At 36.8% G+C, this 17,519-nt stretch overlaps 1 protein-coding gene across 1 annotated transcript in view; it reads left to right on the top strand.

Moving 5' to 3' along the window:
* Positions 1–17,519, top strand: part of LOC106055829 (cAMP-dependent protein kinase catalytic subunit PRKX-like) — an 87,570-nt gene that overhangs the window by 49,104 nt on the left and 20,947 nt on the right. The window contains exon 2 of the mRNA XM_013212301.2: positions 14,336–14,504. Within this exon, the coding sequence (XP_013067755.1) occupies positions 14,336–14,504 (169 nt within the window). The remainder of the gene's footprint in view (positions 1–14,335; positions 14,505–17,519) is intronic.

Genomic DNA, 17,519 nt, shown 5'->3' with positions numbered 1-17,519 from the left:
TAGGTCTTTGTAATAAAGTTACAGAGAAAAAAATATCGTCGCAGTGCAGGAGTGGTGGCTGTAGAATCCAAGGCTAGTCTCCCCTTGTTATTTGCGAATGTGTAATTAAAATAAAAAAAAATACAAGTTCAAGGTCATTAAAGTCTGGCACGAGAAATAAAAACAGTCTCCCATCCACCCCCCGACGTACGCACCATCTATGTTTTTCTTGAACTGTTGAAATCAATGTAAAGTTTGAGATGATTCAGACTGATCAGGAGGTCAGTTCAGTGCACGCATGTGTGGGTGGGCCTGTGGGGTGCTGGTGGTGGTGCTAAGTAAACAAAATATGATGATGTAACAAAAAGGGGGAGGTAAATAGAGTATGATGGTGTAACAAAAAGGGGGAGGTAAAGAGAGTATGATGGTGTAACAAAAAGGGGGGAGGTAAAGAGAGTATGATGATGTAACAAAAAGGGGGGAGGTAAATAGAGTATGATGATGTAACAAAAAGGGGGGAGGTAAAGAGAGTATGATGGTGTAACAAAAGGGGGGAGGTAAAGAGAGTATGATGATGTAACAAAAAGGGGGGAGGTAAAGAGAGTATGATGATGTAACAAAAAGGGGGGAGGTAAAGAGAGTATGATGATGTAACAAAAAGGGGGGAGGTAAAGAGAGTATGATGATGTAACAAAAGGGGGGAGGTAAAGAGAGTATGATGATGTAACAAAAAGGGGGGAGGTAAAGAGAGTATGATGATGTAACAAAAGAGGGGAGGTAAAGAGAGTATGATGATGTAACAAAAAGGGGGGAGGTAAAGAGAGTATGATGGTGTAACAAAAAGGGGGAGGTAAACAAAGTATGATGATGTAACAAAAAGGGGGAGGCCAACAAAGTATGATGATGTAACAAAAAGGGGGAGGTAAACAAACACCATATGTGATATAACAAAAAGGGGGAGGTAAACATAGAATGATGATGTAACAAAAAGGGGGAGGTAAACAGAGAATGATGATGTAACAAAAAGGGGGAGATAAATAGAGTATGATGATATAACAAAAAGGGGGAGGTAAACAAACACCATATGTGATGTAACAAAAAGGGGGAGGTAAATAGAGTATGATGATATAACAAAAAGGGGGAGGTAAACAGAGTATGATGATGTAACAAAAAAGGGGGAGGTAAACAGAGAATGATGATGTAACAAAAAGGGGGAGGTAAATAGAGTATGATGATGTAACAAAAAGGGGGAGGTAAATAGAGTATGATGATGTAACAAAAAGGGGGAGGTAAATAGAGTATGATGATATAACAAAAAGGGGGAGGTAAACAGAGAATGATGATATAACAAAAAAGGGGGAGGTAAACAGAGTATGATGATATAACAAAAAGGGGGAGGTAAACAAACACCATATGTGATGTAACAAAAAGGGGGAGGTAAACAAACACCATATGTGATGTAACAAAAAGGGGGAGGTAAACAAAGTATGATGATATATCAAAAAGGGGAGGTAAACAAACACCATATGTGATGCAACAAAAAGGGGGAGGTAAACAAAGTATGATGATATAACAAAAAGGGGGAGGTAAACAAACACCATATGTGATGTAACAAAAAGGGGAGGTAAACAAACACCATATGTGATGTAACAAAAAGGGGGAGGTAAACAAAGTATGATGATATATCAAAAAGGGGAGGTAAACAAACACCATATGTGATGCAACAAAAAGGATGAGGTAAACAAACAATGTAGGATGAGTGTGACCTACATCACTTTATTTGGTTCTTACATTGGTCTGCTCCATAACAAACTTGAAATAGCCCGTTTCAATGGCCCCCATCTGGTCCACACTGTTTTCTAAATCACTTTATCACCGAGTCAAGACATTGTGTGGACTAGCTCATCCACCGCCATGTCGACGAGCACTGAATGAAGCTGCACACTGTTCTCATTTCACACCACGTGGGTTATTTATAGTCTGTGGTACTTGTTGGGATGGATTAGAATACAAGCTTTAATATCAGAACCACAGACCTATATATACTAAATCTAGACTGGACATGGATATCTTTTAACCATAAACATAAATAAATATAGACTGGAAAAAGGAAATAACTTCATGTAACATGTATATCTATTGTATTCGGATTTCCGAATTCTGAAAAATTTAAAAATTGCATGATCTTCAGTCTTAGAGATTAAACTAAACTCCTAGACATAAATAAAGTACACAGAAATGCAAGTCACAAATTTTCGTTTCATAAAACTCTATTATCGGCCAGTCTATATTTATTTATGTCTATGCTTTTAACACTACAAAAAATGTCGTGAAAATTTTTTTAAAAAGCTGAAACAAGGCGTTGTTTTGTAAAGTGGCTATAAGAAGTAAAGTTGTTTTTGTTTTATCAACCCAAACCTATGTAACATATATTTCAACGTTTAGATCTAGATCTAGTAATTGAACATTGAAAATAAGAGCACTCTCGTCTCATCATAATTTTTTGCAATTTCTAAAAAGATCTTGGTAATCAATCTATTTAAATATACATAAGATAATTAAAATCAACGGGTGTGAATTATTTCGATCTAGGATTTTCAAAACATTATCTCAATGGAAACTAAACAAGAAACTGCTTTATTTCATATATTTGCGTGGTTATATAGTTCTGTGATTAATAGCCCATTCAAATTAAAATTTGAGTAAATGGTATTGTAATATTTCTAAACTTTGAAAACTAAAGATCATTACTTTTCTAAGACAGAAAAGGTCATTTTCCTAGATTCGGGGCGACTTCCCTTACAGCTTGAAAGAGTTACGTACATAACATTTTATATATATAGGTCTGTTAATTGATTAATACTACGGACAGATTTGTTTCCGTTTTCCAGTCTAGGTATAATATATAGGTCTGTGATGAGAACATTGACAAGGATTTAAATATAAACTTTACTGTATTAAAGACAGTGCTCATTAGCACGTTTTAACTCTTTCTCTCCTAATTGACAATGCCAACGTTGATTTGACTCCCACTAAACTAAATGGATTTTCGGATTTGTAAACATAAACTTAAATTTGTGATGTGTAAAAAAGAGCTAATTCTCTTACACTTTGATACCAATTATAACATTTTCTGATGACAAACAAAAAGTTTATAATTGTATACGTTTCCCCCGCAATGACGGAGAGAAAGAGTTAAGAATATGTTCCTACAAAAACTGATATAAAATGAGTGTATGACAATTTGACTGCCACTGTGTGTGTTTTAACGATGTAAACAGTTTATCTCCCCTCCATAAGCACGCACAACGTTCACGTGCAATCAGGCACACTCAGCGCCGACAAAATGGTTTTACAACAGCATGTTCTCATCTTCTACAGCAGCATATGTTGCTCACACGAGTTGCAGAGAGAGAGAGAGATAGACAGAGAGAGAGAGAGACAGAGAGAAGGGGAAATACGCACACTCAACAAGTGTTTGTGTATTAACAGATTTGACCTCCTCCCCCCGCATACACACACACACCAACCCTCTCACAGCTTATAAACACACATTCGCTTCGCTCCTCTATTACGTGGCTTGCACGTAGGGCGAGAGTCACTCACGAGTTAAAACAGACGTATATTACATGGTGGAGGGGCGGCGGTTGCTTGGAGGAGAACAGCCCCTTCTAATATCCCAGCAACAAGAGCAACAATAATAGGGAGAGTGAAGTAGAGAGGGAACAAAATAAGAGCTATAAAGAGAGGGAGCGAGGAGAGAGTAAGAAAGATACTAATAAGTGAGAGGCAGAAACAGTCTAGAGATATGAGAGTAACGAGGCAGTATGAAAGTAATGAGAAAAGAGACCATTGAGAAAAATAAAATTTGAGAGAAACAAGAAGAGTATAAATTTTTATAGAGAGAATGATAGAGGGGGGGGGGGAGATGCCATGTTGTTTCTTTTGTTCTTCTTAGACCTAGAGTGGTAGAAGAACTAAAGCTGGCAATTTATCGTTTAGCAGTGACTACATATAACTCTCTGAACGAGCAAGGGACATAATCAATGGGGAGTATTTTATGACTTACGCGGCAATCAGCTGAAACCGTTGGAAATATTTATGAGCTCGTTCACTTTGCCCTTTTAAAAAAAAAGAAAATTATAAATCACAAGAGCCGCAACTCATTTGAACCGCCACTACAAAACATTCATTTAGTAGGATTGCACAAGTGATTGAGCTCCCTTAAGACCTTATCAAACAAGCGTTAAGCCTTCTCGGATAACATGCATGATCAATGGTAAATCCTTTCATGAACCCTTGTACTAGACCATATGTTATCGTATATGTAGTTTGGTGGTGCATGTGCCGTTCGTTTTTTTTTTTTAAACTATCCTTACCCCACAATATGTTGGTGCATCATTAGTGAGTGCAGCGCTGTCCAAAATCTGTTCAAAACATGTAGTTTATACATGATGCATATTTAGGTGAACTTTATAGGTTAGGGTTCTGATCTAAATGATGGACGTACATTTATTGTTTGCTTCTTTAAATTGTCTCCCCTTCCACATCGTTTCAAAATTACTGAATGGTACCCACCACTTTACTTCATTATTTGGCAACGTCAGTCTGTCCGTCTGTCAGTCAGTTAGTACGTCGGTCAGTTAGTCGGTTAGACAGTCAACTATTTGCACTACTTTCTCAAGTCAATTTTTAAAATCGCCTGGGTTTGAAAAAATCTTCAGTTGAAAAAAAGTATATCTGAAAAGACTTGTAGTTGGCATGACTAACTTGGCAGCTACTAAATATCTCAACATCCATTTACACATGTTTATATCATGGACAGAGATATGTTTTTTCGTAACACGAATAGCTCGTGACATACGTTGCCAAAATAATAACACAACTCTATAATGGAGACTAAATGTTTAGAATAGTTGTAATCTATATTGACATAACGTTATACAATATCGTCGTACTGATCATTGAAAGCCCGAAGTTTGTTGGTCTTGTCACTATTTAATAAATGTTAGGAAGAGAGAGTTCAGGCCAAATTGACGTGCAAATATGTGATTGTGTGCCGACGATATATATAATGGGCCTGTCAACAAACTGTATCATATAAGATAAGATAAGATATGTTTCTGTGGGTGCACCGTCGGTACCACCGTGGAAAACGAAGGAACATACTTGGCTCAAACTAAGAATGCACATCGCGTCTTCTGTTTGTAAACCACAACCACAACTCCGGTGAACGCCAATGGATTGATGCAACAGCTCAACAAGACCAGACCCCACCACCTCTTTCCCGCTCGATTACTAGTTTAATATAATGTGCCAAAAGTACGTCTATACATGTTGTCAATTACTATGGAAATAGGAGTTGATTTAATATGCATAATTTTAGAAAGCTTACATCAAATCACTATTTCTGGTGAAAAGTTTGTAAACGTTATTTCTCCCACACCCATTCTGGAATCAAATTGAAACTTTCCACAGTTATTCATCGGCATAGACAAGACATGAATCAATAAAAGAAATGACCTATTAGTCAATAAATTACCGGTAATGCATTATTTTGTTTGATAACAACAAGGGAGATTAATCCTTCAGTATTGACATATATGGCTAAATATGTAGGGCTTTGTCCCATTAGATAATTATTTATTTTACCTAGTAAAACATAAATCGATTAAAACCTTAACCAATTAGTCAATACATAATTGGTAATTAATTATTTTATTTAATATCGTATAAGGAAAATAACTTCTACATTACTGAGAGATATAGTTTTAAGTACAGAGTTCTCCCCCTTTTTTAAAGGATTTTAAAACATTTTGCTTGATATTTGATTTGATAAGCATCACCAATTAATTAATTATTATTATTAATTTTGGAAATTAAATGTGACCTCAGTATCTTAGATATTGCGTAAAGAGCTTTTTGTGTGTGCTATAGGTGTACATTTCGAGACAAAAGGAGCCATATATATATATATATATATATATATATACATATATGTATAGGTGTACATTGGACGTCTTACACTATTTTGGGTTTTATTTGACGCCATTTTTAGCGGCCCCCGAAAGGGGAAAAGACGCTGTTAGTTTTGTGTGAAATGTCTGTCCGTCTGACCGTCTGTCCGTCCGTCCCGTTTAGATCTCGTAAACTAGAAAAGATATTGAAAATCGGACATCACAATATTTTAGACCATTCAAAGTTCTGATGCAACGGCTACTTTTTTTTTCCTGAAAGCGAAAAATCTCATTTTTAAAATCAATTATGCAAGTATTTTTTTTAAAGAGAAAAAGCTAATTAGTATGCATTATAAGTTAGACCTAATTAGAAACGAATAGTAATCTTATAAACATCATTTTCCTGAGCCATTTTATTTATTTCGGAATTTTTTTTAAATATTTTTTTTTGAGGATTTGAATAAGAGATTGAGCCTTTTCAAAAAATTAGATCAATTATAAGACATCAGTTAGGTCAGTGAAGGCGCGGTGGCTGAGCGGTAATGCGCTTGGCTTCCGAACCTGGGGTCCCAGGTTCGAATCCTGGTGAAGACTGGGATTTTTAACTTTTGGAATCTTTTGGCGCCTCTGAGTCCACTCAGCTCTAATGGGTACCTGACATTAGTTGGGGAAAAAGTAAAGGCGGTTGGTCGTTGTGCTGGCTACATGACACCCTCGTTAACCGTAGGCCACAAAAACAGATTAACTTTACATCATCTGCCCTATAGACCACAAGGTCTGTAAGGGGAACTAGTTAGGCCAGGTTCACATCTAACTTTACATTCACTTTCACCTATCCTTTGATGTGGTGGACCGTTGGGGCACTACACAAGATCTGTTAACCTTCTTTCTCAATTCTTATCTCTCATTTGTCTTTGATATAATTTCATTCGGATGTTCTTTCTGACAACATTGAAGCCTGCCTGGGTGGACCACTTCGGGGGCCGATTTTGAGTTTGAGTTTCCACACAAACTGTCTTTTGTAACTTTGTTTTTTTTTAATTTTGACATCTATTGAAAGTTGTCTCCGTCTAGACTGATCTATCAATAATACACTGACATTCACAAACACATCATCGTCGTTTTGTATTCTCCATCAGCTCGTCTCGGTGAATCTCATACCTCCGTTCTCCCCCACCCCCACCTCATTTTTTATTTCTTCTCTGACACCTTCTAGGTTGGCATAGCAATGTAAACAAACACACCCGGCGCGTTTTAAACACGGAGCGGGGGTAACGGGCCCTGACTAATAGTCTATCTAAAAATAAACGCATTGAGTAAATGTTTACGCTATTGACTACAATGTTATGTACGGTATACAGTACTAAGCAGAGAAAGCTAACAAGTTAAATGGGGGAAAAAAAGGACGGAAACTTTTTATAAGGGAAATAACTGCACATTTACAGTCATGTATCTCAATAATGTAGGATTTATTTTCCCTTTTCTAATCAAACAAAATTAATTAAGTATTATTTTATTATGTATTAATTGGTTACGTTTTGATTGATTCAAGTTTTCTCTGGGAGAATGAATGTATTGTGCAATGTTGCAGCTTGATCTGAGAATGGGTAGTAGGAAATAACATGTGCCAAATGTTATTGTTGGATTACACTAGGTTTTAAATGAATTGCATAATTTTATTTTTTTCGCTAATTAATTTTTTATTTTTCGAATTCATTTGGGGCCACCCAATTTACTTCGCCTAGGGTCACCAATTATCTAAGACCGACCCTGATTGGAATATTATAAAGTGTAGTAGATCTATAAATTCACTTAACCAGAATTATTTCTCGCTGCGGGGGGGGGGGGGGGGTTCGTGGTAAAAATGTTCCATTGTTTTTCAATATTAACCCTTTCTCTCTGTAATTATTTACCACATTCTAGTGGAATCAACGTTGGTATCGTCAGTTAGGAGAGAAAGAGTTAACATTCATTAGTTATTAAGGGGGAAAAAACGCACAATCACTCTATACGTTGCATAAAGGAGGTTTTGTCTTTAAAGAAAAACAAACAGCACGTTTAATCTTTTTCTTATTTAATAGCATCCCCTCTAGCCATACCTTTTCATTATTGCAAAATGTACCCCCCCCCCCCACAAAACTGTGTAATAATAATTAGGTAATGCATTTCTTAGGTACTGTATTCATAAATATTTCCCGATAAGTCTCAGTATGGAAGAGAAAATCTATATCTAGATCTATATTTATATTCATGAATACAGATATTTGTTGAAAACGATCTATTGACGACCTTGTGTTTGACCCAGATGTATTTCCTGTCTTATCGACATGTCTAAGTAATAGTTCATTATGTGTGTGTGGGGAGTGTCAGCATTCTCCTGGGGGCAGTGACGGGACTAATTGACTGCTCTGCATGTGCACGCATTGACCCCCCCCCTACATGACTCTGGGCCAGGTCTGTTGCATTGATGTGCTGAGGGAATTGGTTCTGTAGGGATTGTCTGGACTAATCTATTGTTTGTCTCGTGATCGCAGACTCAATAAGTCGAACTAATGTTTGAGGGGAAACCAGTGCTGAGCTGTATCTATCTATCTATCTATCTATCTATCTATCTATCTATCTATCTATATATCTATCTGTCTGTCTATCTATCTGTCTGTCTGTCTGTCTGTCTGTCAGTCTGCCTGTCTACCTACCTACCTACCTACCTATCTATCTATCTATCTATCTATCTATCTATCTATCTATCTATCTATCTATCTATCTATCTATCTGTCTGTCTGTCAGTCTGTCTGTCTGTCAGTCTGCCTGTCTACCTACCTACCTACCTACCTACCTATCTATCTATCTATCTATCTATCTATCTATCTATCTATCTATCTATCTATCTATCTATCTATCTATCTATCTATCTGTCTGTCCTGTCTGTCTGTCTGTCTGTCTGTCTGTCTACCTACCTACCTACCTATCTATCTATCTATCTATCTATCTATCTATCTATCTATCTATCTATCTATCTGTCCTGTCTGTCTGTCTGTCTGTCTGTCTGTCTACCTACCTACCTACCTACCTACCTACCTATCTATCTATCTATCTATCTATCTATCTATCTATCTATCTATCTATCTATCTATCTATCTCTCTGTCTGTCTGTCTGTCTGTCTGTCTGTTGTCTCTGTCTGCGGGTTTTGAATTCTTGTTTCCTCGCTAAATATCACGTCATGTGACAGAGAACCTTGTTTCAACTTTTCCATAGACGTTTAGGTCTCAAAGGCAAACTCTTTTCTATAGGTCTTTATGATTGTAAAATCATTTCAGAGTTTTGTTTATGTTTTTTTACATTGTTAGGAAGTTGACACCCTTGCAAACACCCATTAAAAAACATTCACAGAGAAAAGCATGAGAAACATGGGCGAAAAGTGGAAGGTACTATGGCCCCAATCTTATAATGGAACTGTGCTAAATATAGTGACAATTATTCGCTATGAAAGATATTCGTGTCTAAGTGGAATGTTCTTATCTTGTACATAGTAAAATAGTAATAAGTTTGTCTGGCTATTTATTGGTATCATAAATAGAGTTTCTGGAAAGCTAGAAAATGTCTTTTAACAGAGGTAACTAAATAAACGTATCTAACGCTACTGTTATTTATGTCTGTAAGCTGGCCTCGTTCTCTGAGAGAATTGCTGTTTTAACCTTATAATAAGGGAAATAATAAAGATATCTTCCCTCTTCTTTCTGTCTACCTCTGATTTGTCTTTTCATTTTTTTAATTTATCAGAGAAATAATACTTATACAGTAACAGTGCGGATATTGCTATCAATAGAACTATACACTACTTCATATTGCAGGCTTTACATTTTATTATAGCAGTTATTAGACACCAAGAGGGACAAATTCTTTTATCGTCTGCATTTAGCTTCCGGTTCGTATGGTTATTGGCTTGTAGTGTGCAGCTATAGTTCGTCGTGTTACACATGAACACATAAAAACATGTGACGAAATGAAAGATCTAAGAGGAGGCGTAGCTAGCCATGTGCGGGTGGTGCGTGCCGCACGGGGCATCATGTGATGAGGGGCATCAATCTAAGGAAAAACTTTCTTGGTAAAAACTACACATTAAACAAACACAAACTGCCGTATTTAAAATTTTAAGTAAACATTTATTTATTTTACTACTTTGTTAATTTCCTCTATTATTTCTAAAATTAAATGTAAACTGGAGACTAGCATGAATTGAATTGACAAGGTTTGTTGAAATCTGTAAAGACAACGTACGTTTACAGGTCCAATTTCTTCTAAAGCAAATGGTACATGTGGTCACTTGGTTTGACCAATGCACTGGTTTTAAATGAGGTACAAAGTTATGATGGTAATTTTTGTTACAATTTCATTGTTCAATGCTTTGGTCTCTTCTCAATCTAGATTTTATAAATATACATCTCAAGTTTCGTAGTTTATTTTCATTTCACTATGAAAGCACGTAAGAATCTTGTGAAGTATTTCTTGTAAAATTGATTTTATCCGAATTAGCAATACTTTACTGTTATATTTTGTGTTTTTTAGAGAACATATAAGGCGCTGCCTCTCCGGGCATCAAATACCCTAGCTACGCCACTGAATCTAAATCTATTGAGCCTTAATCAGAATGTTGTACTAGACTGCTATGCGCTAAGCAATTTTTAGGTCAGAAAATTTTACTAGACTGCATGCATTTAGCAAAGTTTTACCAGAATGTTTTTACTAGACCTATATTCGCTAAGCAAAGTTGTATCAGAATTTTTCACTGGACTTTTAGATCTATGCGCTAGGCAAAGTTGTATCAGAATGTTTCACTACACTGCTTTGCACTAAGGAAAGTCTTATAAGAATGTTAGATTAGACTTCTTTGAGCGCTTAACAAAGTTTTGTCAGAATGTTTCTCTAGAATATTTAAAAACTGGACCGTACGCCAGATTTTATAAAATCTTCATTTCTAAACATTACAATCTGTTTTCAAGCGCTGTCATGTTAGATTTGCTTATCTTATAAAATAAAGGCGTTACTTCAAAAAAGAAGATGATTACGTCTTACGCGTGTCCCTAGGTCAATCGAGTCATGCATGTTAATCAATGACTTAAACTCTGCCACGTCATTGGTTTTCCTGGCTGACTCAGGCAACCAGTTTTTTTTTTGTTTTTTTTTTACTTTTAATTATTTTTTTTGTATCTGATCACGTCCAAGACACACGACTCATTTAAGTTATTAAAAAAACATCATGGACCAAAAAATCGTCGAACTGATCAAGATGCACGAAGTCTGAAGAGAGTCGAAATAAACCTCATCGTACGGGCATCCATAGCAATCATTTGACCATTTTGATTTCAATTTGTGTAGAAACTCTGCATTGAGCTGCAACGGCTTGACTCTTTAGGTCAGTGAGTCTCAAATAGTGAGAAGGAAGGAAGCCTTGTCCCGAAATAAAAAAAAGATTACTTTGCCCAGCTCTGCAAGCTTGTATTGTCTGTTTTGAAAACAAAAAATATAGAAGATAAGCAAAGGCAGTGAACACAATGATAGCAATTTTTTTGTAGTGCCGTATCTTTGAACCCGGACCGCTCTAGGAGAGAACTGAACAGGTGCCATCTCTTTTTTTAGGTTATTACCTCACCTTCTCTCTCTCTACCTCTCTTTCTCATTCTCTCTATGTTTCTCCATCATATTTTTCTCTCTTTCTTAATGATTAGACTCTCAATCGTTTTTATAAGCCATTGGTCGATTCTCCCTCTCTCTCTTTCCCTCTCTCTTTCCCTCTCTCTCTCCATCCCCCAGTGCAAATGTTATCGGTTAAAACTCCGTTTACCCCCTCCCCCTTTTTTTTTTTTTTACAATCTCTATTATTTTATAAAAAAAAAACATGTCCTCCTGAACTTCATATATATAAGCTTGTTTGTATATATATACATATATAGGCCTATATCAGCTTGTTTGTACTCATTTAAACACAAATACTTGTTATCTGGACATTTTGTTTTCCTTACAAGGAAATTCTAAGTCTGTTATTTTCTAGTTAGTAATTCAGTATATACTTGACTAATACCATTCCACCGAATACCTGCATTACCTAATATTGAAGCACGGATTACGGTAATCAGTTTGATGGGCAAGGACGTAATGTTGAAGTTCCTTGTTTCGCTCCTATTGACATTCAGATTAAGTTCGTCTCAAAGTTAATAGCCAGTGGCTCGTATTGCTGTGGGACTTGGAGATGAAAGAATGTTATCAGCAGACCTTTTTTTTTTCCGTCGAGCGGGTTGATCACTGAACTCTGTTGAAAGAAAAGACATTCTGTTTGATTCATAGCGCGAGCTGGTTACTTAACCACAAAAAAAAATACAGATAAGCCTCACAGTAAATGTACATGTTTGAATATAGCTAGTCTTGGATTCTGAGTGATACTGTTCAAAGGACTCAGCTTTAAGCTAGGTCAAATATTCGGCTATAGTAGTTTGAACAACACCAGCCAGATATATCCTCAAGCAAAAAAAAAAAAAAAAGTTATGTAAATCAGGTACATGGCGATGGTAATACTTCCACCCCCACCACTCTCTGTGAATGTCCAGTATTCAATAGATAAATACAAATGTAGAGAAAAAACAAACAAACAACACATCTTTAATTCTATTCTATTGAAGACTAGAGGGAGATAATAAAAGTTATTTTACTTAAATGGAAACAAAAAGAAATATTTAAAAAATGGCACCTGTTCAGTTCTCGCAGCTCAGGTTAAAAGATACGGCAACGAAAAACTGTTATCACTGTCTTCAATGCAGTTGTCTATCTTCTGTAACTCTTTAGAAACAAAACACTCTACAATGAGTCTCGTCGAAGTAATCTTGTTTGTTTTTTTGTTCACGAAACTTCATTATCACTTTCTGCTTTGGGACTCATTGTCCTAAAGTGTCACTATCTAGTTGTTGTCCTAAAGTGTCACTATCTAGTTGTTGTCCTAAAGTGTCACTATCTAGTTGTTGTCCTAAAGTGTCACTATCTAGTTGTTGTCCTAAAGTGTCACTATCTAGCTGTTGTCCTAAAGTGTCACTATCTAGCTGTTGTCCTAAAGTGTCACTATCTAGCTGTTGTCCTAAAATGTCACTATCTAGTTGTTGTCCTAAAGTGTCACTATCTAGCTGTTGTCCTAAAGCAGTGATGCCCAACCTAATTCGACCTGCGGGCCATTTTAATTTTCGACACTCGTGTCTAGGGCCGCATGACCGAAATGATACAAAAACGAAATGAAATTAATTTGAAACTGTAAGAAACCCGTGGATCTAGTACTTACATTAATTAATAAGAAATCTAAAGCATTTTTTTTAACGCGTAGGAAAATAGCTTCATTTCTTTATTTAAAATGTGATCAACACAGTAGCTAGTTTTACCACCGACTCAATTTCGTCTCTTGTTTGAATAATATTCTCATCAGTCTCCACCAATTTCTAGACGTAGTTTAACAATCTTATATTCGCGACTCAAATCAAGAATATCGCCATAGTGCGATAATATTTACATGTAATGTGTTGTTGTTTTTAACATCCTCTTTCTTTATAAAACAAATATGTTAGTTGCTTATCATCATGTTCCACCAAAAAGTAAAGATCCGTTCACTTTTGCTGGTAGATTCTACATTCAGAGTCCCATTTCATTAACGCACAAATGTTAAAGCTCATGGTACCAATACATCAGAGAAAAAGTGAAACCCTAACATAGGGAACGATCACTTTTCAACTTTTTCTTTTATGCGCAATTTTCTACACTTTGTGCCGCCCTTTTTGGCGGGACGGAAGGAACCACATCGCGGGCCGGATCTGGCCAGCGGGCCGTATTTTGGGCATCACTGTCCTAAAGTGTCACTGTCTAGCTGTTGTCCTAAAGTGTCACTGTCTAGTTGTTGTCCTAAAGTGTCACTATTTAGATGTTATATCTTACATATAAAATTTTGAAAGAGTAGAGGAAAATTCAACTACCCTGGCTAATGACATCACTATCCATAATCAGGTTTAGGTTCGAACCTTGCCAGAACCTATCCTGCAAATTAACTTCCATTAATGTGGTGAACTTTTCCTTGAACTGGAGTGTCTGTGTTCCTTTTTTTTTTAATTTAACACAAATAAAGGTCAGAATCAAGGATATGTTTGCTAATTTAAAAAAACAACAACAACAAGATTACAAAGAGAGTTTGTGTTTCAGTGTTTCATACAAACTCATAAGCAGCCACCAATGGGTCTGCCCATGTTTGGTAAGCAGTGCAAGTAAAAAGACAGGTTTTGATATTTTTCAGCACAAACAAAAAGATTTGACCTTATATAGAGTTTGGATATAAACTTGGCGCCTGTTCTAATAAAACCTGTCTGTCTCCCAGGTACTGGCACATTTGGACGCGTGGTGCTGACCAGGCACAAAGACACGCGGGAGTACAGCGCACTCAAGGTCATGGCTATTACCCAGGTCATCAAGCTCAAGCAGGAGGCTCACATCAAGTCAGAGAAAACCATCTTGTCCACTATATCACATCCTTTCATAGTCAATTTGTAAGTACTGCTAGTTAAAAATATATCCCTGTTCATTCTCGCCCCCACACTCTCGGTCTCTTTCTTTCTATTACGACATGTGAAAAGTAAATATTGAATTTAATTTGTTTTACTAGAAGGAGTTCAAATGTGTGTCGGTGCGTGTCACTTGAGATGACACCAGGGCCAGTGTAGGCTAAGTGGGGAGGATCGGGGCAGAATTTTTGTGGAGGCACTCTCTTTTTTCGAAAGCTGTATTCAGAATCCACTCACTACGTATTTAATATATAAAAATAGAGTAATTGTAAATTTAACCTCATTCCCGTTCTTTAAAATTATTTCCTATGCATAGTTTAGTTTTAAAGGGAGACAGAGTTGCCGACCGCAAGATTTAAAGCATTGTTGGTAAAATTATGAAAAAATTTTTTTTGAAAAGAAATTTGGTTAAAATTTTTGACACGTAGAAATTCGGAAATTTTAAAATCTCTTTTGACGAGGTCCCTTTCTTGTGTTGTTCCCGGGTCAGTAGCCTAGCCTGCCCTCCCTTAAATCCGGCCCTGAATTTAACGTGCTGGTAGCTAATATTACAATATAAAGCCACGTCACAAGTCATAGCAACATTTTCTTAAAGTCAAAACAAGAACAATATTTTAAAAATATACTTTTTCAAAAGGATAGGACCCTACAATTGCTGTCATATCTCTCAATGTCGCAAGGTTTATCTCTTCTCTCTATAAAATAATATTAATAAATTACCCTACCTGATTTATAAATGTTGTTTTTTTTTTTAAATTGATTCCTGTGTTGTCTTCAACAATAAATAATTGTGCCAAAGTTTCAACGTGAACCGAGAATGGGAAGGGGGAGATCTAACGTGTACATGAATCCATCCAGACAGAGTGAGCTGAACTAGTTTTGTATGATGTCCATTGGGCTGAAGTCAATATATAAGGGTTGGAGGAGATGGGGTGTAAGAGCTTTAAGTAGCTCTGTTAGTCTCATAGCATTTATGTAAACTGTTGACCAGCAGACCAAGTCAACTTCTTTCACTCCTCATTGTCCTTGTTGTGGCTGTTTCTTGTTCACGCCTATTCAACTACTTTTGTTGTGAGAAACATTTCAATTCGAATCTCGTTTCACCAAGAAATCAAATTGGTCAATTGTTTTTAATTTTAAAAAAAGATTGTACTTCCATTCCTGGGGCGTCAGTGTTAAAAAGTCTTGTTCCTTCAACATGCAATACCATAAGAATACTATCACTATAGATCACTGTAAAAAAAATAAATCAGTAAAAAAAAAAAGGGAGGGGGGGGCTAGTGAGGTGGAGTGGTGAAGGTTAGAAGAAAGACATGTCGGCCTCAGTGGAAAAAGTTTTGCTTAATAACTCGTGTTTCTGTCTCTTGTCTCCACTTCCTGTTCCGGACAGAAACGTTTTATCCACCGAGATCAATCCAGTAGGAATAAACACAGCCCTGCAACGTCACAACCTGTGGGCAGTCGAGACTAAGAGCTTTTTGCCACGTCGTACAGACCTGTGACATGGCGACGAGCCATTGGTCTCCACTGCCCACAGGTTGTGAGGTTGCAGGTCAGTGTTCAGCCTTCTTGACGATTGGTTTCATTTGCGGTGTTCCTTCTCAAAGTTACTTCAGACACTCGACACACACACACACACAAACACTCAATAACACTTGGATGTTTTAAAATATGTTCATGCTTACTGTAAGACGTATCCGTTAACACGCCCGTGTTCAAGACACTGGGCAAAGATTTCCCATTTTCCTGGCACACGTTTACACAAGGCACGAAGAAATCTACACACACTTGTATGATAGTTAATCGCAGGCGTTAAGAGAAACAAAAGAAAAAAAAACGATTTGGCTTAATTCCATGCCAACTGGCAACTTTTAATTCCTAGATATATCATTGACAAGTCATGCCACGAAAAAAAACAACAACGTGAATCTGTTCTGTGCAAATACCTGGCCAGACACATTGCACGAATACATTTGATTTGGAAAGATGATCCTGGACTGGATTCTATATATAGAGATTAAACAAGAATAAAAAAAAATACAAAACAAAACAAAACCAAAAAAAAAAAAAAAAGACAATACCTCCTTTATACATCTTATTGCTCGATTATTTTGTTCTTAACTAGTGAATGTTGGTTTTTAAAAAATGGAAGTGTTCTTTCGCTTTTTTAATACTTTTATTTTTTTCAATACCAAACAAACAAAACGAACATCGAACAGGATTTGTGTTTTGATGATTCAATAGGTGTGGAAGTTTGATGATTACGTCATCGCCTAAACAGGACGGCAGGGACAGTAGCGGTCAAGATTCGACGTAGGGACAGTCTTGACGCCACTCCATAGCGCACACCACACCATTGGGCAGTCATCAACTTGTCAACGGTACTCGAAACGAATAGTCAAAGTTGATTACAGTGTTATATTTATAATTGGGAGTCGAACCTTTTGTTTTTAAAAAGTTGCTTTCATGACATGTCGTTTTCAGCGATAGAAACAAAGTCTTTATTGTCAGCGCAGAATTAAGTACCGTGTCTACAGCCCTGTGTCTACATCCCTTGTACCGTATTTTATTCGCCATGTCAAGCATTAGGATATTTCGTTAACATCATGCTTACCAGTTGGAAACAGATTGACCAACTACAGATCGACCAACTACAGATTGACCAACTACAGATTGACCAACTACACAGTGACCATCTACAGATTGACCAACTACAGGTTGACCAACTACAGATTGACTAACTACAGAGTGACCAACTACAGAGTGACCAACTACAGAGTGACCAACTACAGGTTGACCAACTACAGATTGACCAACTACAGGTTGACCAACTACAGGTTGACCAACTACAGGTTGACCAACTACATAGTGACCAACTACAGAGTGACCAACTACAGAGTGACCAACTACAGATTGACCAACTACAGATTGACCAACTACAGAGTGACCAACTACACATTGACCAACTACAGAGTGACCAACTACAGATTGACCAACTAC

The sequence above is a fragment of the Biomphalaria glabrata genome, chromosome 15 (genome assembly GCF_947242115.1).
Source record: "Biomphalaria glabrata chromosome 15, xgBioGlab47.1, whole genome shotgun sequence".
Lineage (NCBI taxonomy): Eukaryota > Metazoa > Mollusca > Gastropoda > Planorbidae > Biomphalaria > Biomphalaria glabrata.
The sequence above is the reverse complement of the archived record's forward strand: the minus strand, read 5'-3'. Positions and strand labels throughout refer to the sequence as shown.